At 58.8% G+C, this 21,216-nt stretch overlaps 1 protein-coding gene across 1 annotated transcript; it reads right to left on the bottom strand.

The window, feature by feature from the left end:
* Positions 1 to 3,543: 3,543 nt before the first annotated feature.
* CHLRE_23g754897v5 (uncharacterized protein) lies at positions 3,544 to 5,235 on the bottom strand. Its single transcript, XM_043072937.1, has 2 exons — positions 4,923 to 5,235; positions 3,544 to 4,034 (listed from the first exon to the last, which is right to left on the bottom strand). Exons 1-2 carry the CDS (start codon positions 4,954 to 4,956, stop codon positions 3,862 to 3,864), a joined length of 207 nt encoding a protein of 68 aa, XP_042914145.1. The 5' UTR covers positions 4,957 to 5,235; the 3' UTR covers positions 3,544 to 3,861.
* Between the last annotated feature and the right edge of the window lie 15,981 nt (positions 5,236 to 21,216).

Raw genomic sequence — 21,216 nt, 5'->3', positions numbered from 1 at the left:
GCGTCAGCGCGGCGCACGCCTGCGTAAAGCCAACCCCGGCACCGGTGCACCGAGGGCGCGCGCGCGGCCACAGCAGCGGGAGCCGGCGCCCGGATCGCGCGGCGCCTGTGCTTGGGTCGCGGCGGTTGGGCGGGTTCTCGCGCTGCCACGCGCGCCGCGCGCGGTTGCGCGGGGTTATAGGTGCGCGGGGTTGCGGGCTTTCAGACTAGCGCGCCGGGCGCGCGAACAAGGGCGCGGCGCGGCGTCTATGCGCCGAAAGCCAAAAAATCTAGCGAGACCCTTAAGAGCGGGGGCAATAATAATAATAATAATAATAATAATAATAATAATAATAATAATAATAATAATAATAATAATAATAATAATAATAATAATAATAATAATAATAATAATAATAATAATAATAATAATAATAATAATAATAAGAGGCCCTTAGATCCACATGCCCCCGCGCGCCCCCAAGGGGAGCCGGTGGGATGAGGGGCGGGGGAGAAGGAGGAGAAGGGAGCAACTAAGGAAGCATCTCATTTTTTCCCCCGCAGGGGGGCCAGCCCCCCTGCACCCCCCGGAAATGGACAGGGGGGCGGCGCCCCCCTGTCGACCCCCCTGGTATGCAGCGCAAAGGAACTGTGATGATGAGGGGGGGGGTGTGGCGGGTAGGGATTATTACCCGCCCCCCTCGTGGCCCGTCGCTTCTCTTTGACAGGGGGGCGGCGCCCCCCTGTCGGGCCCCCCAAGGTGAAATGGTGGCTAGGGTATGGGTGAGAGGGGAGCCTAATACATGCACCGGCATGCGGAACGTTTGGGTGGGAGGAAGGCGAGGACGCAGGCTAGAACTGCATTGCTGGCGGGATGGTTGCAAACAATTGTTGCACGGACATGAACTGGACTCCACCCGCACGTGCTGTGTGGCACAGTTATAGCATGCGTGGAGCGCATATTGCTTGCTTGGATGCAGCTGGGTTGTGCCTCTGTTGCACTGCAAGGGGTTGCACTGGAGGCAGGTGCACTAAGCAGGGGCACCTGTTCACAAATGATAGCATCATGCATTTGCGCTGGCTTGTGCATAAAGGGAGCACCCGTTTTGGAAAGTGGGAGGGCGTGTAACTGCTGGTTTTGCTCGGCTGTTGAGCCGACTGCACAACCACACTTGCACATGACAGCGCGCATGGTGCACGAGGCAGCTGCATATTATTGTAATGGTTTTCATGATCATACAATTTAAGCACCGACATAAGAACAGTGCATAGGAGCTGGCCAAGTAACTGCACGCAACTGGGCGGTTGGGCAGTTAGTTGGCTGGCAGCAGTTGCGCACATGTGGCCTTTCACTGGTGCATGTCTGCCGGTGTTCATTTGCAGTCCCACACCAAGAATAACATAACAAACACAGGCGCAGTGCATTGCATAGGACCCGGCGCCGGCGAGGTGACTGCAACACACTAACGCCGCATGCAGCAGTTGGTGGGCGTTTGTGGAACTAAAGTGGGCCGATGCGGCGGCAGTTGGGCATATGTGGGTTTTCATTCGCGCGCGCCTGCCACTCGCACTGCATGCACATTTTGGCTGCGATGCTGCAGGCGCAGCCCAGCTGGATCAGTCGCGGCAGCATAGCGCGGCTGGGCAGCAGGCGGGGCAAGGCGACCGCTGCCCCGAGCGGTTTCCGGCTGGTTTTGCAACGGCGCGCGGCTAGTAATGGTGCAGCAAGTATATAAGCAATGTATAAAATGTATAAACATGTAATGATACGCTAGCCAACATGTTTGGACACGTCACAGCTGATGCCACCACCAGCGATAAGCACTAGCGCTCATCATGGGGGCGGCCGGCACAAACACTGGCCTGGCAGCTAGCTTGGCGCGCGGTGGCGGCCGCCGGTGGCGCCCATTTGTAGGGGGCGGCAGCGCGCGGCTCCCGCAGCCCGGCGGGCGCGGGATGGCCGCGCGCCGCGCAAGCTGGCGCCGCGCGGAGCCGGCGCCCGGATCCGGGGAGCCAGCGGCTGGATCGCGGCGGTTGGGCGGGCTCTCGCGCTGGGTCGCGCGGCGCGCGCGCGGGGCAGCGCCAGGGCCTAGAAGAGCGTGCTGGCTTTCGGGCGGCCCGGCCAGGCGCGCAACCAGGTGCGCGGCGGCGGCGCCAATAATAACAAGGCCTCTAGACACGCATGCCCCCGCCCGCCCCCGAGGGTGGCCACATTGAAGAGCCGGAGGGCGGGGAAGCATTTGAGGCGGGCGTAACACAGGTATTCCCGCAGGGGGGCCAGCCCCCCTGCACCCCCCGGAAATGGACAGGGGGGCGGCGCCCCCCCTGTCGACCCCCCTGGAACGCGGCGCGATGTGCAGCATTATCACTGTTGGGAGGATCATTACTATTCATCCCTCGGGCCCCGGGTTCTCTCTTTGACAGGGGGGCGGCGCCCCCCTGTCGGACCCCCCAGGGATCGAGGGGCAGGTGGAGCACTGCGGATGTATGGTCCGAGGCAAGCTACATGCAGGCCGACATTGGGGCGACGTGTGGAAAGGCAGGACTGGAAGGGGTGAAAGCTCTGCCGTGCACTTGGAAATAGTTTGTGGCACGGGCGGTCATGCAGCATCGTGTGGCAAGGTATGTGAACGGGTGGGTTATTAAGCAAACCTTGTAGCGGCAGCAACGAAGCCAACTATGAAGACATACGTTAGGAATTTCTATTTTATGGCACGAGAACCGTATGCGCCATCAGCGTTGCTGGAACTGTTCGCGCCGTTAAAAGTATGCCAGGAGGGTTAGCTAGCGTGTTGTACACTTTGAACTCTGCAACACCAGGTATAGGAAACGGCCCAGGCTCCACTGCACGGTAGTGGCACGCCGCGCAGCCTGATTGCGCTTGCAATAAGCCTCAACTGCAGCGGGACAAACAACAGGCAGGGGAGCAAGCGCATTAAACCGTGCGGCGCACGTTACCTTTGTGCACGCACGAACCCAGCTGAATAATACCCCGGCCACGCACGCGCACGTTGGACTACTCAAAGCCGACGGTCAGGGAAAAAACCAACAGCATCAGCGCAGCGCCTGCAGGCATGCACCAGCGCGGGTTAATGCGCTTGCCCAGCACGCCCCAGCAAGGGAACTCAGGCCACGCCAACAAGCAGGCAGCAAGCAATAGCTCACCTGAAACGCCACGCCGCGCCTGCACTGATGCCTGCTCTAATGCCTGCAACTGTGTGTGGCCGCGTGCACGGGAAAGCGGTAAATACAACGTGTGTGTGTGTGTGTGTGTGTGCGGTGCTGACGCGGGTACACAGCACAGCAACCGGGCGCCGGCTTGTTTCGCTTGCTGCAGGGGCGGCCGTGTGACAGGCTGCTGTCATTGGCCGCTTGAAAACGCACCTGTCATCAGCGGCTTGCCCTCGGTGCGCGGGAGTTGCGCGCTGTGCGCAACTGATGCATGGCTGCGAGGCGACCCTAGCTAGTTAGATAGTGTGCTGCTGCCATGGGTTCAGCGGGCGTGGCAGTAGTGGCAGCACGGAAGCATGCTGACAGCCGACCCACGGGCGGTGCGGCCGCCCACAAGATCTACGGGTTACAACTGCATGTACATCGGCTGTACAAGCACGCGACCAATCAACACGGACCCGCAAACTGCCGCAGCACCGGTAGGCATGTGAAGGCCGTGCAAACAAAGCAGCGGCATGAAATGGGCCACCACCGGCCGCGTGCAACCCCTCCTCGGAATTACAAAACGTGGGCTCCAACGTTTGCGTGCGTTTTCCAACGTTTGCCGCGCCAATATCATGAGCCATGTCATGAGCAATACTGTTCACGTGTATCACCAGCGGATACGCTCGCGGGTGCATGGCGAGAGCGCCACCAGCGGTGGTGCTAGTGATCATTGACGGCGCGGCGGCGGAATCACGGCTATCCCGGGCGCCGCGCTGCGCGTGCAGCAGCGCGGCTCGCGCCTGCCTAAAGCCATCCCCGGCACCGGCGCGCCGCGGGCGCGCGCGCGGCCACAGCAGCGCTGCCGCGCGCGCAGGAGCCAGCGCCCGGATCGCGCGGCGCCTGTGCTTGGGTCGCGGTGGTTGGGCGGGTTCTCGCGCTGCCGCGCGCGCCGCGCGCGGTTTCGCGGGGTTATAGGTGCGCGGGGTTGCGGGCTTTCAGACTTGCGCGCCGGGCGCGCGAACGAGGGCGCGGCGCGGCGTCTATGGCGCCGAAAGCCAAAAAATCTAGCGAGACCCTTAAAAGCGGGGGCAAATAATAATAATAATAATAATAATAATAATAATAATAATAATAATAATAATAATAATAATAATAATAATAATAATAATAATAATAATAATAATAATAATAATAATAATAATAATAATAATAATAATAATAATAATAATAATAATAATAATAATAATAATAATAATAATAATAATAATAATAATAATATTATTCAACTTCGGCACCAGACCCACCCTGAAGCCCGCATGCCCGGCCGCAGCACGGCATGCACGAGTGCACGCACACGCGTCCAGCCACCTCCACCCGGCGGACCGCCATGCGATCCATGGGGCGTGCCCCTAAGGGTGTCAAGGGACCGCCGGTGGTTCTAGATTGCATTGGTCCCTTCCTAGCCCCCTGCATGCTAGATTGCATTGTCGGCCTATGGGGACATTGCACCCTCTCCCACTCCAGGACAAATCGTGTCCCCAGGGAGGCGCCCACCTGACGGCACCCAAAACCCCCTGATAGATAGTTCTTTAAGGATGCCACCACGCCGTCCCTAACTGAAGGACAATATATCAGGGGGTTTTCAAGCCAAACCCGCCAGTTGAGGAGGCCAGGAGACGGTGCCCCAAACAAAACGCAGAGCGGGATACAGACTCCGCCACTCAATGTATATGTTACATGCAATCTATTGTAGCAATAGCGCTTGACGGCAGGCTAAAACGTGCTCGCCGACGCTCAAGTCACGACATTGACCGACCAACATCGGCGTTGTTTTGGGGCGTGATCAATTGCCGTCAACACAGATATCTGCATAGATGTAATCAGGCTACTATCTGGCCTGATATGGCGTGTCCTGGCGAACGCGACTGTCACATGTAGATGTTTGAGGTCGGCCCCGGCTCAATGAAGTGCCCCGGAGTTACTCTAATGCGGTAGTAGATGTTATACGAATGGTACTTGGCTGGGGACACAACCGGCCCGTAGGGCCGTGCGCGAGTTAGACGTTGCCGACCAACCTCGCAGCGCCACCTTGCCGGTTCCTGAGGCGCATGTAATTGCTATATATAAATATGGGTCCCTTTTATGGGGACACGCGGCCACACACCGGTGCTCGCGCAGATCCGGACCTCAACTCGGCGACGCAGCGTTCTTAAGTGGGGGGCCAAATTCTGTGCGCTGTATTTACAAAACTGGGTCCCTCACGGCTGCCCGGACAGCAAATGGCCGCGGTTCCGACACAAACGCCGCGGAGCGCACTCCCGTATGCGGCCCCAGCTATGTCGTGAGCACGCGCGACGCTCCTCACAACAAAGCTGGGTCCCTCACGCCCGGGGCCCCGGCCCCCCCCCCACCCTCGGAGGATCGCCCGCGCGGCTAAGTCCGGTTTCTATTATTATTCTTCTTATGATATAGGAATTATAATAATAATAATAGGTACTCCCTGCATGACAGGGCGTGTTCTGCGGAGGTAGGGGCGTGAGGGCATGAGAGACCACCGCATAGATGGTCTCCGCCGCTGAGCCCCTGTCCCCCAAGGGAGAGAGGGGAGGTTGCCAGTGCGCCTAGGCGTACTGGGCCTGGCCCCTTTCCCACAGCGGTTCATACGGTTTTATGGTGGTCTCCCGGGCCATTTGTGGCTGTAGATTTCGTGGTGGAGGGCTGTGATGGCGGTTGTGGTGTGGACGGCGTGCTGAACTAGTTTACGGCATGTGTGGTGTGCGGACTGCGTGGGGCATCCTAGTGTTTTGAGGAGGGCATGAAGGTGGGGTGTGACCGTGCCGGTATGGCCAAGGATAACTACAGTGTCTGGGCTGTACATCACGTCCCATCCTGCGTCGCGGAGAGCGGCAACGAGGTCCTCATGTTGTTGCAGTTTCTCTGCCCGTTTGTCCGGGTGGTTTAGGTCCGAGCAGTATCCCTACTTCTATGACGTAGACCTTATGGGCGCTCCTTTGGCGGCGTGTGCGGGGTGCACGGGCTGGCTGTCTGGACATGTGCATCCGAAGTGTGGGAATGACCAGCAGGTCTGGAAGGAACTTCTTGCGCACGCTCTCTGATGTGCTGAGGAGCATCCATGCAGGAGTGCTACACTAATAGGCTTGTCCTTGTCTCCAACGAGCATGGGCGTGCACTGCAGCTCATTGCCGCTTTGGACCACTTCCGTTTGGCACGTTTCCAAGGGCTTGCCCACATTGTTTGTGCGAGAGCCCCGGCAAATGCGCGGGCTTAGCTTGCTTACGTTACGAGCCTCTCGCTTACGGGTGCAGCCTGAGCATTCACGCGGCCGCACAATTGGCACAATTTGGTTCTTGATTTGGCTTTTCCGCGGTTTCGGGTACATGCCGTGGACACGCACCGACCTCGTTCCCCTCGGCCAGCCCTCCGCCCGCCGCCCACTCAGCTGTCAGCACGGTTCCCCCCACCCGGCCGGCCCCGCTGCACCGTGCGTGGGCCGGTCCCTGGACGGGTGTGGGGAACCACACAGCGGTCCGCCGCCAGCCTCGCCGCGGCACATGGGGGCGGGATCCATGCAGCGGCGCCCATACTTACCATGCTTGGCCGGCACCAGTACATACTACCAGTACAGCTCGCCCGGTGCAGCCGCCGTTCAGCCCTCTAATCAGCCCGGGCCCAGCTAGGCAGCCACCCTGCTTCACTTGCTCGGCAACTTTGGCCGGCTAGCTCACTGGCCTCGGCTCTACAATGCATGTTCGCCTGTGCGTGTTGCGCTTTTTCAAGCACGTCAATAATGTTGGCCGGCATCGGTTACTGACATCCGCCACGCCGCTTCTTTCTTCTCCCGTTTTTTTCCGTTTGCCCACGCATATGCTCCATGGGCGCCCGCAGATGCCTGGCTCCGTTCCAGGTGGGTGCATTTTGTGGGTTTCGCGTTGTCGCGGCGAATGGCAGCAGCCTAGTTGCGAGCTGGAACACGTCCGCCCGCTGGAACACGTCCGTCCGCAAGTGGCAGCAGTCTCCACGACACTCGGACTCCGTTTGGCGTGCCGAATGCGGAGCAGCGTGGAGCGCGCACCGGTGTCTCGTCTCGACGGTAACAAGTAACCGCATTGCCGCTAACACTAATTTCTTTCGTGCTTAGCCTGGAGCTCGCGACGGCGTCTTGCATTCGCATTCACTAGCAAGCACTTCGCTGTTAGGATAATAATAATAAGAGGCCCTTAGATCCACATGCCCCCGCGCGCCCCCAAGGGGAGGCAGTGGGATGACAGGCGGGGGAGAAGGCGGATAAGGGAGGAACTAAGGAAGCATCTCATTTCTTTCCCGCAGGGGGGCCAGCCCCCCTGCACCCCCCGGAAATGGACAGGGGGGCGGCGCCCCCCTGTCGACCCCCCTGGTATGCAGCGCAAAGGATCTGTGATGATGACGGGGATGGGTGTGGCAGGTAGGGATTATAATAATAATAATAATTCAAACGCCGGCCCATGGGGCCTGGCGTGGATTATCGGGGTAAGGTGGCTAGGGCGAGGAGGCCCATCCCCCTCGCGCTGCCACCTCACCACGCACTCCAAGGAGGTGTGGGGGAGCCGTGGCTCACCCGCCTCTCGATTTGAGTTCCTGCTCGGTTACTCGGCGCATTTTGATAATGCCGCCCGCACTGTTCACAGCGTGTGTGTGGAGCCTCTCTATCACCGGATCGCTAACTAGTTTAGCGATTTGAATCGTCCTTACGGCAGAAGGGACCCGGGTACAAATCCGGATGAAAGCCCAATTATGCAAAAGGCGAAAGATTGGTGCGAAACCGATTGGTGATCCCACGAATGAAAAAGGTCGTGGTGCAGAAGTCCGAATTAGAGGCGTCCAAGGTGCGGTCCAAGGTCCAAGATCCAAGGTCGAAGCAGGAGCGCCATGGCTCTGGCATGTTGCAATTAACTGGCAGTGCTCCGCAGCTTTAGTGCGGCGTTCCCTAGCGACATAGGGTGATGGCTAGGATAGGGCGGCTCGGATTGGCTAGGATAAGGTGGCTCGGATGTGCTAGGATGATGGTGGCTAGGATGCGGTGGTGCAGACCGTAGAGTTGGCTTGGCAGTGCTGGGGTTGCACTCGCAAGCGATTCTCCGATAATCTCACGCTAGGAGCTTAGGCCCAGTGTAACCTTTCTTTTCTTTCTTGTGGAGCCTCTCTCCGCATACTCGTGCGGCTGTGTGGGTCACCCCAAGTTGGGAGGTGAGCAGCTTAGTGAGGTTGCAAGGGATGGCCCCAGTCACTCCGAGCGCAAGGCATTCATTGGTGGTGTAGTGGACCGTCCATCCGGCCGCTTCCAGCAGTCGCTTGAGTTCTTGGTGTTGTTGAGATTTTTGGGCTGAGCCCCCCGAGCGAAGCGATCCAGGGGGGGGCGAAGCCCCCCAGGATTGCCCCTGTCCGTGCCTGCCTGCCTGCCTGCCTGCCTGCCTGCGTGCCTGCCTGCGTCGACAAAAAGTGCCAAACTGGCGCAAGCCGCGAGTGCCACGTATTATTAATTGCTATTTCCTATTGCAGAAAAATAGGCGGCAGGGAAAACTCGGCCGGAGCGAGAAGCGACCTCGCGAGTCCATGGACATCTTGACTTTCTTCAGTCCGCGAGTATAGCTCTCGGGCCCTGAATATCTTACATCCATGTGTCAAAACATGTCGACGACAAGCGTCTTGGGGCAAGAGTGTTGAAAGTTTGTGCAACAGGCGAACCATGCGTGCCGATCCCGCCTTAAATGCGTCGCGGCCCCGGTCGCGCCCGAGCCCGGCTAGCCGTTTGTGGTGCTTGTGAGGGATTTGGAATGAGGTACCATGGACTCATGTGTGGAGTGGCGTGGACAGGGCGTGGCGGTGCCTTGGCACGGCGTTGGCATACCCCTTTGCCAGTCCCGCTGGGCTTGCAAGGGTGCTATTCATGTCGCCGGTGCCCATCATCACATCCCTTGCTCTATCAGGGGCTCAGCCCATTTTCCAGCTGTACAAAGCTGACACCCCTTGTTCTTCCCGCTTGTCCAAATGGCGGACGTCAGAGCTGTAACCGATTTCAAGGATATAGATGGGCAGCCGTGCTTTGTTCAGGGGCGGGCGGTACCCTTCTCTATGTGTTTCATGGGCGGGCAGGTTTGGGATGAACAGAATGTCAGGTCGGAGCCTTGTAATAAGGGGTGATGATGTCCTCTCCGCAGCCAGCCAGGCGGGGGGGCGTTGTGCAGACGCATAGTGTGGCAGGTCGGCCAGGGGGCCCGCGTCCATGACCATGAACCCGTTCCCGTAGGTCCCTTTGGAGATGCATTTGGCGATACGCTGGACTGCCCAGTTGTGCCGATTGATGTACGCGCCTTTCATTTTAGGGTGTGTGCAGCCTCCGAGGATGTGCCCTCCGGAGTCAGGGGTGTGGCAGAGGGGGCAGTTGCCGTTCCCTCCCAGGCGGTAGCGCCGTTTAAGCTGTGCGTTGAAGAGGTAGCTGTAGCGGGCGTAGAGTATTTGCTTGACCAGCCAGGGGTGCCTGGTGGAGCTGGCGAGGGTGCGGTTGCTGAGGGTGGGGCACATGTTGGCAGATGCTTCCGCCCATTGCTCCAGCACTGGAGTATTATTGGTAAAGCCTTGTTGTGCTTCGGGGGGCAATGAGTTCAGGACTCCACGGTTTAGGTCGCTTAGGTAGAAACTGTCAGAGTTGCGTTTGGGCCACCAGATGTTGGACCACGGTTCGTCTGGTGCTAAGCGTATGGCCTGCCCCATGGCCTCCATGTCGTTGGCGGCGACTTTGGCTGCACCGTTGTCAGCTTCCTCGTTGCCGTGGAGCCCTGTGTGAGAGCGGACTTTCAGCAGCTGGACTGGGACCCCGGCGTCGGCATACATTTGTAGCTCGTGGAGTATGTTTTCCAGCAGGTTTTTATGCTAGGATAGTAGGAGTCGTTGTGGTGCAGTAAGGGCTCGGCGGATCAAGTAGAGAGACACTAGGGAATCACTGGCTATGGTTACTTGGGTCATGCCCAGCAGACAGAGTCGGGGGCGGATGTATTCTAACGCCACGAGAATGGCTGATAGTTCGGCTCTTTGGATTGTGTTGGTGCTGTTGAGGCCGCCTGGTTCGACGTAGATGTGTTCGGTCTGTTGGGACCACGCGCAAGCACCGAGTTTGTTCATTTCGTTGCCATCTTCACCGGCCGCAACTTTGATGCAAGATCCGTCGGTCCAAACAATGGTGGCGGCATCGTACAGGTAGCTGCTCCGAGTGGGGAAGGCAGCTCGTGTGGTGTAGAGGGCAGAGAGCGTGGGCATGGGCGTAGGGCATGTGTCCAGGCCCCGTGCTGCTGGGGCTAGGGGTCTAGTTAGCTGCTTTGCACGGGCTTTTGCACGGTGGCTGTATGGTCGGCCCGGTGGGGCTGTGCGGTCACGGGGGAGGGTTACGCGCGCGGGCCACTCCAGTGGTTGTCGTCGGCGCCCTGGGGGTTGCGAGGTCGGTGGCGGCACCGCTCCAAGTTCGGCCAGGAAGGTTTGGAGACGTGTCAGGTTGTTGTTGGAGTTGAGTGCTTGTACCCCTGTGGTGTTCGCAATGAGGAGTAGCTGCAGGCCCTGCTTGCTGCTGGCAGCCTCGTCGGCCGCCCCGAGGCCATCTAACATGCTAGATGCGGATACGCCAGGTGGGATCAGGGCCAGGATGGTGACATGTGGACTCGCAAGGCACCGGCTGGCGGCGCCTTTGCCTTGTGGGATAATCATGAAGGTAATGGCGGGGGTGGCCTGGTGTTCTAGGTGTTCGATCGATGCTGTTGCCCATGCCAGTGCCTTTGTGCAGGCGTCTGGGTCAGGGTCAGGGTGGGCGAGGGAGAGGCCATCAAACGGGGCCGTGTACGCATCATGTGAGGCCCCGAAGAGGGAGTCAGCTGCGTGTTGGCTGTAATATTTAGTGGCCCGGCCCGAGCAGTTGAGTGGAGAGGCAAACCGTTCCACCAGCCCCACTGGGCGGTCAGGGTCTGAGTGTGTCGAGGCAAGGCAGTTATACAGCGCCAGCTTCAGGGACTCGGGGAGAGAGCGCTCACGTGCGGGGGCCGACTTGCATGTCTTGCCTTTGCTGTCTACCCGTGCGCGAAGTAGCAGTTTAGCCAAGTCTTCCGGGAAGCCCCCTTGAGATCGGTGCGGGCTGGTTGCGTCATGGTGGGTAGATAGGGCGTGTTCATATCGAGCTTTAAGAGTCAGCAAGGTGCCTAGCGTAACGGATGCTATGTGGCGTCCGGTAGGGCTGTAGACGTGTGCGAGGGTGCGTTCATCAGTGTATGTGTCTGGGATTTGGATTGTATACCTTCCGGTGGGGTGGACGTCGAGGTAGGGATTGCACGGGTTGGTGTCAATGCGCGTGTTCTGTTTGGTGGTACGTCGGACGTGGGACGCGGCCACGTCGGCTTGCGTCCATCGCCCTTGCTGTTGGGCAGGTGTAAGACGGGCGTCTTTGGGCTTGGGTTGTGGCATGGGTGTAGGGGGTTCTGCAAGTTTCCGCAAGTGTTCGGAGATGGCAGGGGTCCACCCTTGGAGGGTGGGGCATTTGTCTACGGGTTCGCTGGTGGGGTCCCATTTCATGCGCAGGAAATGTTTGCAGCACGCTTGCCCGTATCCCATGTGTGCGGCAGCAGTCCCAGTATACTTCATGCGGGTGTAGGCCTCAGCCGCTCCTTTAACGATGGTTGTGTCCTTCCAAGCTACCTCATAGTAGCGCTCGGTGTGGAGACTGTCACCCTTCTCTGGGGCAGTGACGGCTTTAGTGATGGGCCCAGCTTGAATGTGCGAGATTTCCTCTATGTCGTGGTACAGGGAGTACACTAGTTGCTTCGCTGCTTGGGCAACATGGTATGCCTGCGTCGGCCAGGGTAGTTTGCCTGTCAGGAGCTGGAGTCGGATTCCCATCCAACGCTTGAAGGGTCTTGGTTGGGGTGGGTGGTCATCCAAGTGTGCACGGAGGCGTTCACGCTCCTGCATATATTCTGCACGCATTTGTCCTTGTGGGTCGTGGTCAGCCTGGCGGGGGTCGTGGCTGTCCCCCGGTGTGGCACCAGTGATGTTCGGCCAGTTTGGAGGCTCAGGTGCAATCATGAAATCCCCAGTGTCTGCCCATCTCGGTCGGGAGTCATAAGCACAGGTGGGAGGTGTTGTTGGCGGGTTTGCGGATATGTAAGCTGTGACGGGGTTTAGCGGATTGGTGTCGTCCACCTGACTACCCAGGAAGGAGGGGTCTGCGAGGTGGGCTGGGGTTGTACGGGTCGGGTTGGGGCAAGTGCGGTTTTGCGGGAACTTGCTGTGGTGGCGGGGAATTCCAAGTCGAGGCATGCGGTTGGTTCCTTGCATGTCTTTTTGTACTTTGGCAAAGTAGTGTGGTGCCCACATGACAAAGTTCGGGGGACCGGAGTCATTTTCATCGGGGTCGTTGTTTAGTATAAAGCCAGATTTCTCTGTGTGGCTGCGCATATCGGTAGGTGGCAGTGGGTCGTGCCGGGGGTCAGCATCAATCTTTTGCTGTAGGCGCTTGATGGCGTTGGGTCGTTGTTTCTTACTTTTTGGCTGCTGGTGGGCCGTTGTGAGGGACGCTACTGTGGGTGGTGTCTGGGTGTTGGGGGCGTCCGGGCCCGCTGGTGTTGTTAGTGGGGGCGTGGGCTGTGTTAGTGGCGGTGGCATGGGTTGTGCTAGTGGCGGGGTAGGCAGTGTGTCTGTCGGAGTTTGGGTTGGAGTTGCCGTTGGCGACTGGGTTGGTGCTGTGGGTGGGGCACCTGTTGTTCTCAGCATGTGGGCTAACGTGGTTTGGCGCTGGCGGGGGCCTAGGCCATTTGGGTGTTGGGGTGTTTGAGCCTCGGTATTGGGGTGTAATACGGTCATGTGTTGGAGGTGGGCGTCCATCGTAGATTGGGTTGTTAGCTCGCCCGGGGTGGCATTGCGGGGTAGGAGGGCGGCAAAGGCTGGCGTGTTGGGGAGGGCTCTGTATCGCTGCGGAAGGGGTAAGTGACATGTGTAGTTTTCAGCCTGGTTGAAAGGTGCCTCACGGGCACCATCGCATTCCGCGCTCAGGCATAGGCTAAGGCGGTTCAGGGCCACTCGGTGCTTATGCTGGCATTGGTTGCGTGGCAGGTGTTGGAAGAGGATGTCAGAAGGAATGAGGCATGCGCGCCCCTCGGGTGTACGCTCTTTACCTACAAGGTTTCGCAAATCAAGGCCGGCTTGTGTCAAGGTAAGGACCAAGTGGTGTGAGATAGGGTGTGAGCTGCGGCTGATTGCGGTTAGCAGTGTGTTGGGTGGCCCTTTGTATGGGGCCCCGTGGTCCCATAGGGTGAGGTTATAGGCGCGCATGATGCTGAGTTGTTTCAGTGTCGTATAGTAGTGGCTTTCATGGCGGAGTTTGTGCATGTCTGTAGTGCCGGCTATTCTGGTCTGTAGTTCAAGCAGGGCATGTGTGACCATTCCCAGGCGGCCTGGGTCATTCAGGGCCAATGTTAGGGCCCGTGTTGCTTTCTGCACATAGATTGGGAGCAGGGAGCCGACTCCTAGGCCGGACATTTCTGCTGGCGTTAGGACGGCTCGCGTGGGGAACCCGCGGTTGAGGCGGTAGCATGTTCTGGCCAGTCGTGCGATCATATTGTCAAGTGTGCGTATGTCATTTTCCGTGTAGGGCATGACGGCGAAACTATATGCAGCAACGGATTGAATGCATGATTTGATGATGCGCAGGCATTGCTCTGGTGAGGCTTGACATGTTTGGAGGCTTAGGCTTTTGTCCGTGATATTTTTGCATAGGTACGCAAATTGGGGCCCCCAGGTAGGGATTATTACCCGCCCCCCTCGCGGCCCGTCGCTTCTCTTTGACAGGGGGGCGGCGCCCCCCTGTCGGACCCCCCGAGGTGAAATGGTGGCTAGGGTATGGGTGAGAGGGGGGCCTAATACATGCATCGGCATGCGGAACATTTGGATGAGAGGAAGGCGAGGATGCAGGCTGGAACTGCATTGCTGGGATGGTTGCAAACAATTGTTGCACGGACATGAACTGGACTCCACCCGCACGTGCTGTGTGGCACAGTTACAGCATGCGTGGAGCGCATATTGCTTGCTTGGATGCAGCTGGGTTGTGCCTATGTTGCGCTGCGAGGGGTTGCACTGGAGCCAGGCGCACTAAGCAGGGGCACCTGTTCACAAATGATAGCATCATGCATTCGCGCTGGCTTGTGCATAGAGTGAGCACCCGTGTTAGATAGTGGGAGGGCGTGTAACTGCTGGTTTTGCTCGGCTGTTTAGCCGACTGCACAACCACACTTGCACATGACAGCGCGCATGGTGCACGAGGCAGCTGCATATTATTGCAATGGTTTTCATGATCATACAATTTAAGCATCGACATAAGAACAGTGCAAACAAATGCAGTGTATCGCACACGCAGTGCACCGCATAGGAGCTGGCCAAGTAACTGCACGCAACTTGGCGGTTGGGCAGTTAGTTGGCCGGCAGCAGTTGCGCACATGTGGCCTTTCACTGGCGCATGTCTGCCACTGTTCATTTGCAGTCCAACACCAAGAATAACAAAGAAAACACAAGCGCAGTGCATCGCATAGAACCCGGCGCCGGCGGGGTAACTGCAACACACTCACGCTGCATGCAGCAGTTGGTGGGCGTTTGTGGAACTAAAGTGGGCCGATGTGGCGGCAGTTGGGCACATGTGGGTTTTCATTCGCGCGCGCCTGCCACTCGCACTGCATGCGCAATTTGGTTGCGATGCTGCAGGCCCAGCCCAACTGGATCAGTCGCGGCAGCATAGCGCGGCTGGGCAGCAGGCGGGGCAAGGCGACTGCTGCCTCGAGCGGTTTCTGGCTGGTTTTGCAACGGCGCGCGGCTAGTAATGGTGTAGCAAGTATATAAGCAATGTATGAAATGTATAAACATGTAATGATACACTAGCCAACATGTTTGGACACGTCACAGCTGATGCCACCACCAGCGATAAGCACTAGCGCTCATTATGGGGGAATGCCTTGCGCTCGGAGTGACTGGGGCCATCCCTTGCAACCTCACTAAGCTGCTCACCTCCCAACTTGGGGTGACCCACACAGCCGCACGAGTATGCGGAGAGAGGCTCCACACACACGCTGTGAACAGTGCGGGCGGCATTATCAAAATGCGCCGAGTAACCGAGCAGGAACTCAAACCGAGAGGCGGGTGAGCCACGGCTCCCCCACACCTCCTCGGAGTGCGTGGTGAGGTGGCAGCGCGAGGGGGATGGGCCTCCTCGCCCTAGCCACCTTACCCCGATAATCCACGCCAGGCCCCATGGGCCGGCGTTTGAATTATTATTTATTATTATTTTTTTCGCTCATTATGGGGGCGGCTGGCACAAACCCGGGCCTGGCAGCTAGCTTGGCGCGCAGTGGTGGCCGCCGGTAGCACCCATTTGTAGGGGGCGGCAGCGCGCGGCTCCCGTGGCCCGGCAGGCGCGGGATGGGCGCGCGCCGCGCGAGCTGGCGCTGCGCGGAGCCGGCGCCCGGATCCGGGGAGCCAGCGGCTGGATCGCGGCGGTTGGGCGGGCTCTTGCGCTGGGGCGCGCGGCACGCGCGCGGGGCAGCGCCAGGGCCTAGAAGAGCGTGCTGGCTTTCGGGCAGCCTGGCCAGGCGCGCGACCAGGTGCGCGGCGGCGGCGCCATCCGAAAGTAACCCAAAAAATCTAACGGGGCATATAAGCGCGGGGGCAAATAATACAAGGCCTCTAGACCCACATGCCCCCGCCCGCCCCCGAGGGTGGCCACATGAAAGAGCCGGAGTGCGGGGGAGCATTTGAGGAGGGCGTAACAAAGGTATTCCCGCAGGGGGGCCAGCCCCCCTGCACCCCCCGGAAATGGACAGGGGGGCGGCGCCCCCCTGTCGACCCCCCTGGAACGCGGCGCGAAATGCAGCATTAGCATTGTTGGGATGATCATTACCATTGATCCCTCGGGCCCCGGGTTCTCTCTTTGACAGGGGGGCGGCGCCCCCCTGTCGGACCCCCCAGGGATTGAGGGGCAGGTGGAGCACGGCGAGAGTATGGTCCAAGGCAAGTTACATGCAGGCCGACTTTGGGGCGACGTGTGGCAAGGCAGGGGCAGACTGGAAGGGGTGAAAGCTCTGCCGTGCGCTTGGAAATAGTTTGTGGCACGGGCGGTCATGCAGCATCGTGTGGCAAGGTATGTGAACGGGTGGGTTATTAAGCAAACCTTGTAGCGGCAGCAACGAAGTCAACTATGAAGACATACGTTAGGAACTTCTATTTATTATGGCACGAGAACCGTATGCGCCAGCAGCGTTGCTGGAACTGTTCACGCCGTTAAAAGTATGCCAGGAGGGTTAGCTGGCGCGTTGTACACTTTGAACTCTGCAGCACCAGGTATAGGAAACGGCCCAGACTTCACTGCACGGTAGTGGCGCGCCGTGCAGCCTGGTTGCGCTTGCAATAAGCCTCAACTGCAGCGGGACAAACAACAGGCAGGGGAGCAAGCGCTTTAAACCATGCGGTCCACGGTACCTTTGTGCACGCACGAACCCAGCTGAATAATACCCCGGCCACGCACGCGCACGTTGGACTACTCACAGCCAACGGTCAGGAAAAAAGCCAACAGCGTCAGCGCAGCGCCTGCAGGCATGCACCAGCGCGGGTTAAGAACGTCCATATCACACACGAGCAGCACGCCAGCACCGCACTGGTGCATTGATGGCTGCCCTGCAAACACGCCGAGCAGGATACGGAGTGAGCCCAGCTAGCACCAGCAAGGGAACTCAGGCCACGCCTATCTACAAGCAGGCAGCAAGCGGCTAGCTCACCTGGAACGCCACGCCGCGCCTGCACTGATGCCTGCAGCTGTGTGTTGCCGCGTGCACGGGAGAACGGTAAATACAACGTATGTGTGTGCGGAGCTGAACCAAGGAGCCGCCACGGGTACACAGGGCAGCAACCGCGCGCTGGCTTGTTTTGCTTGCTGCAGGGGCGGCCGTGTGACAGGCTGCTGTCATTGGCCGCTTGAAAACGCACCTGTCATCAGCAGCTTGCCCTCGGCGCGCGGGAGTTGCACGCTGTGCGCGATTGCTGCATGGCTGCGAGGCGGCCCTAGCTAGTTAGATAGTGTGCGGCTGCGGTGGGTTGAGCGGGCGTGGCAGTAGTGGCAGCACGGAAGCATGCTGACAGGTGACCCACGGGCGGTGCGGCAGCCGCCAAGATCCGCGGGTTACAACTGCACGTACATCGGCCGTACACGCACCCCACCAACGCGGACCCGCCAACTGCCGCAGCACCGGTAGGCATGTGCAGGCCGTGCAAACAAAGCAGTGGCATGAAACGGGCCACCGCCGGCCGCGTGCAACCCCTCCTCGGAGTTACAAACGTGGGCTCCAACGTTTCCGTGCGTTTTTCCAACGTTTCCCACGCCAATATCATGAGCCATGTCATGAGCAATACTGTTCACGTGTATCACCAGCGGATACGCTCGCCGGTGCATGGCGAGAGCACCACCAGCGGTGGTGCCAGTGATCATCGACAGCGCGGCGGCGGGAACACGGCAATGCCAGGCGCCGCGCTGCGCGCGCGGCAGCGCGACTCGCGCCTGCTTAAAGCCAACCCCGGCACCGGCGCTCCGAGGGCGCGCGTGCGGCCGGAGCAGCGCTGGCGCGCGCGCGGGAGCCCGCGCCCGGATCGTGGGGCGCCCGTGCTTGGGTCGCGGCGGTTGGGCGGGTTCTCGCGCTGGCGCGCGCGCCGCGCGCGGTTTCGCGGGGTTATAGGTGCGCGGGGTTGCGGGCTTTCAGACTAGCGCGCCGGGCGCGCGAACGAGGGCGCGGCGCGGCGTCTATGGCGCCGTAACCCAAAACGTGTAGCGAGACCCTTAAGAGCGGGGGCAATAATAATAATAATAATAATAATAATAATAATAATAATAATAATAATACAAGGCCTCTAGACCCGCATGCCCCCGCCCGCCCCCGAGGGTGTCCACATGAAAGAGCAGGAGTGCGGGGGAGCATTTGAGGCGGGCGTAACAAAGGTATTCCCGCAGGGGGGCCAGCCCCCCTGCACCCCCCGGAAATGGACAGGGGGGCGGCGCCCCCCTGTCGACCCCCCTGGAACGCGGCGCGAAGTGCAGCATTAGCATTGTTGGGATGATCATTACTACCTATCCCTCGGGCCCCGGGTTCTCTCTTTGACAGGGGGGCGGCGCCCCCCTGTCGGACCCCCCAGGGATTGAGGGGCAGGTGGAGCATGGCGGAAGTATGGTCCCAGGCAAGCAAGGTACATGCAGGCCGACATTGGGGCGGCGTGTGGAAAGTCAGGACTGGAAGGGGTGAAAGCTCTGCCGTGCACTTGAAAATCGCTTGTGGCACGGGCGGTCCTGCAGCATCGTGTCGCAAGGTATGTGAACGGGTGGGTTATGAAGCAAACCTTGTAGCGGCAGCAACGAAGTCAACTATGGGGCCTGGCGTGGATTATCGGGGTAAGGTGGCTAGGGCGAGGAGGCCCACCCCCCTCGCGCTGCCACCTCACCACGAAATAGAAATAGAAATAGATACACCCTGCCGTAGGCAAGTGGTGTGAATTAAGGGAGTGGGGGGAGATGAGGAGGTGGGCCAGGCCCGCCTCCTGTACGCCCCCACTACCTCACCACGCACTCCGAGGAGGTGTGGGGGAGCCGTGGCTCACCCACCTCTCGGTTTGAGTTCCTGCTTGGTTACTCGGCGCATTTTGATAATGCCGCCCGCACTGTTCACAGCGTGTGTGTGGAGCCTCTCTCCGCATACTCGTGCGGCTGTGTGGGTCACCCCAAGTTGAGAGGTGAGCAGCTTAGTGAGGTTGCAAGGGATGGCCCCAGTCACTCCGAGCGCAAGGCATTCATTGGTGGAGTAGTGGACCGTTCATCCGGCCGCTTCCAGCAGTCGCTTGAGTTCTTGGTGTTGTTGAGATTTTTCTTCCCGCTTGTCCAAATGGCGGACGTCAGAGCTGTAACCGATTTCAAGGAAAAAAAAATAATAATTATCCCAACGCTGGCCCATAGGGCCTAGCATGTATTAACGGGGCAACGCCTTCGCTGATCATCTCTCAACCCAGTTCGAGAGAAGGCGGGAAGTCACCACGACCACCTTATCATTTGCCGGTCCTGCCCACCGGTGGGAGCGGGGTGGATTAAGCCCCTGGTGTCCTATCCATGTTCAGCTCGGATGATCTACCCTCACGGCTTTCGGTACCTGAGATTGGGGGATCAGGTAATGCCGACTGTCGGGCAACATCTCAACTGAAACTCTGGATCGCTCCAGAGTCCGGCCCCTTTGCCGACACTTCACGACCGCTCTCTTATCTGACGTTAGCCACGGATGACAAGGACACGACTGAAGAGCCGTGCGGTCCCTGCGGAGCGCCTGTGCGTGATTTGAATACACACGGAGGTTTCCCCTGTACCGAATTTGGGGAGGATCGAACTCGGGTCTGAACCGACGTTACACACCAACTTATCGCTAAGCAACCTCTGCCGTGGTCGATACCGATTTCAAGGATATAGCAGCTTGCAAGTTATTTGACATGGTCAGGTTGCGACATGTGAACATGTGAAATGCGACATACGACATTGCGACATAATGCACATACCGCCCAAACGCATCCAAACCCGCCAAACACATTGTGGATGCATTCAATATGCCTCTGGTAAGCGTGGAACGCCGTGGCACACAACAAAACGTGTCACGGTTGCCACGGTGGTGGTGGCATGGCGTAGGGTGCGGCCAGTGGGAGCTTGTGGCTATGCTAGCGCAATGCACCGCCGCAAAGCTGGGAGATGTTACTTGAATGAGCTCTAGGACGCGTAGCTATGCGAATGTGGCACGAGTATTGGTATGTCGCAATGTTGTATGTCGCAATTCACATGTCGACATGTCGCAACCTGACCATGTCAAATAATGTGCACACAGCCATATAGATGGGCAGCCGTGCTTTGTTCAGGGGCGGGCGGTACCCTTCTCTATGTGTTTCATGGGCGGGCAGGTTTGGGATGAACAGAATGTCAGGTCGGAGCCTTGTAATAAGGGGTGATGATGTCCTCTCCGCAGCCAGCCAGGCGGGGGGGCGTTGTGCAGACGCATAGTGTGGCAGGTCGGCTAGGGGGCCCGCGTCCATGACCCGTTCCCGTAGGTCCCTTTGGAGATGCATTTGGCGACACGCTGGACTGCCCAGTTGTGCCGATTGATGTACGCGCCTTTCATTTTAGGGTGTGTGCAGCCTCCGAGGATGTGCCCTCCGGAGTCAGGGGTGTGGCAGAGGGGGCAGTTGCCGTTCCCTCCCAGGCGGTAGCGCCATTTAAGCTGTGCGTTGAAGAGGTAGCTGTAGCGGGCGTAGAGTATTTGCTTGACCAGCCAGGGGTGCCTGGTGGAGCTGGCGAGGGTGCGGTTGCTGAGGGTGGGGCACATGTTGGCAGATGCTTCCGCCCATTGCTCCAGCACTGGAGTATTATTGGTAAAGCCTTGTTGTGCTTCGGGGGGCAATGAGTTCAGGACTCCACGGTTTAGGTCACTTAGGTAGAAATTGTCAGAGTTGCGTTTGGGCCACCAGATGTTGGACCACGGTTCGTCTGGTGCTAAGCGTATGGCCTGCCCCATGGCCTCCATGTCGTTGGCGGCGACTTTGGCTGCACCTTTGTCAGCTTCCTCGTTGCCGTGGAGCCCTGTGTGAGAGCGGACTTTCAGCAGCTGGACTGGGACCCCGGCGTCGGCATACATTTGTAGCTCGTGGAGAATGTTTTCCAGCAGGTTTTTATGCTTGGATAGTAGGAGTCGTTGTGGTGCAGTAAGGGCTCGGCGGATCAAGTAGAGAGACACTAGGGAATCACTGGCTATGGTTACTTGGGTCATGCCCATCAGACAGAGTCGGGGGCGGATGTATTCTAACGCAACGAGAATGGCTGATAGTTCGGTTCTCTGGATTTTGTTGGTGCTGTTGAGGCCGCCTGGTTCGACGTAGATGTGTTCGGTCTGTTGGGACCACGCGCAAGCACCGAGTTTGTTCATTTCGTTGCCATCTTCACCGG

The sequence above is a fragment of the Chlamydomonas reinhardtii genome (genome assembly GCF_000002595.2).
Source record: "Chlamydomonas reinhardtii strain CC-503 cw92 mt+ unplaced genomic scaffold scaffold_23, whole genome shotgun sequence".
NCBI classification, from domain to species: domain Eukaryota; kingdom Viridiplantae; phylum Chlorophyta; class Chlorophyceae; order Chlamydomonadales; family Chlamydomonadaceae; genus Chlamydomonas; species Chlamydomonas reinhardtii.
Note: the sequence above shows the minus strand (reverse complement) of the source record. Positions and strands in the feature narration are given on the sequence as shown.

Coding starts and splice junctions, on each gene's coding strand:
- CHLRE_23g754897v5 (XM_043072937.1), bottom strand. CDS start 4,956: ATGTTGGTCGGTCAATGTCGTGACTTGAGCGTCG. Junction 4,035..4,922: donor ATGTCGTGACTTGAGCGTCG/GCGAGCACGTTT, acceptor ACCCAAGCACAG/GCGCCGCGCGATCCGGGCGC.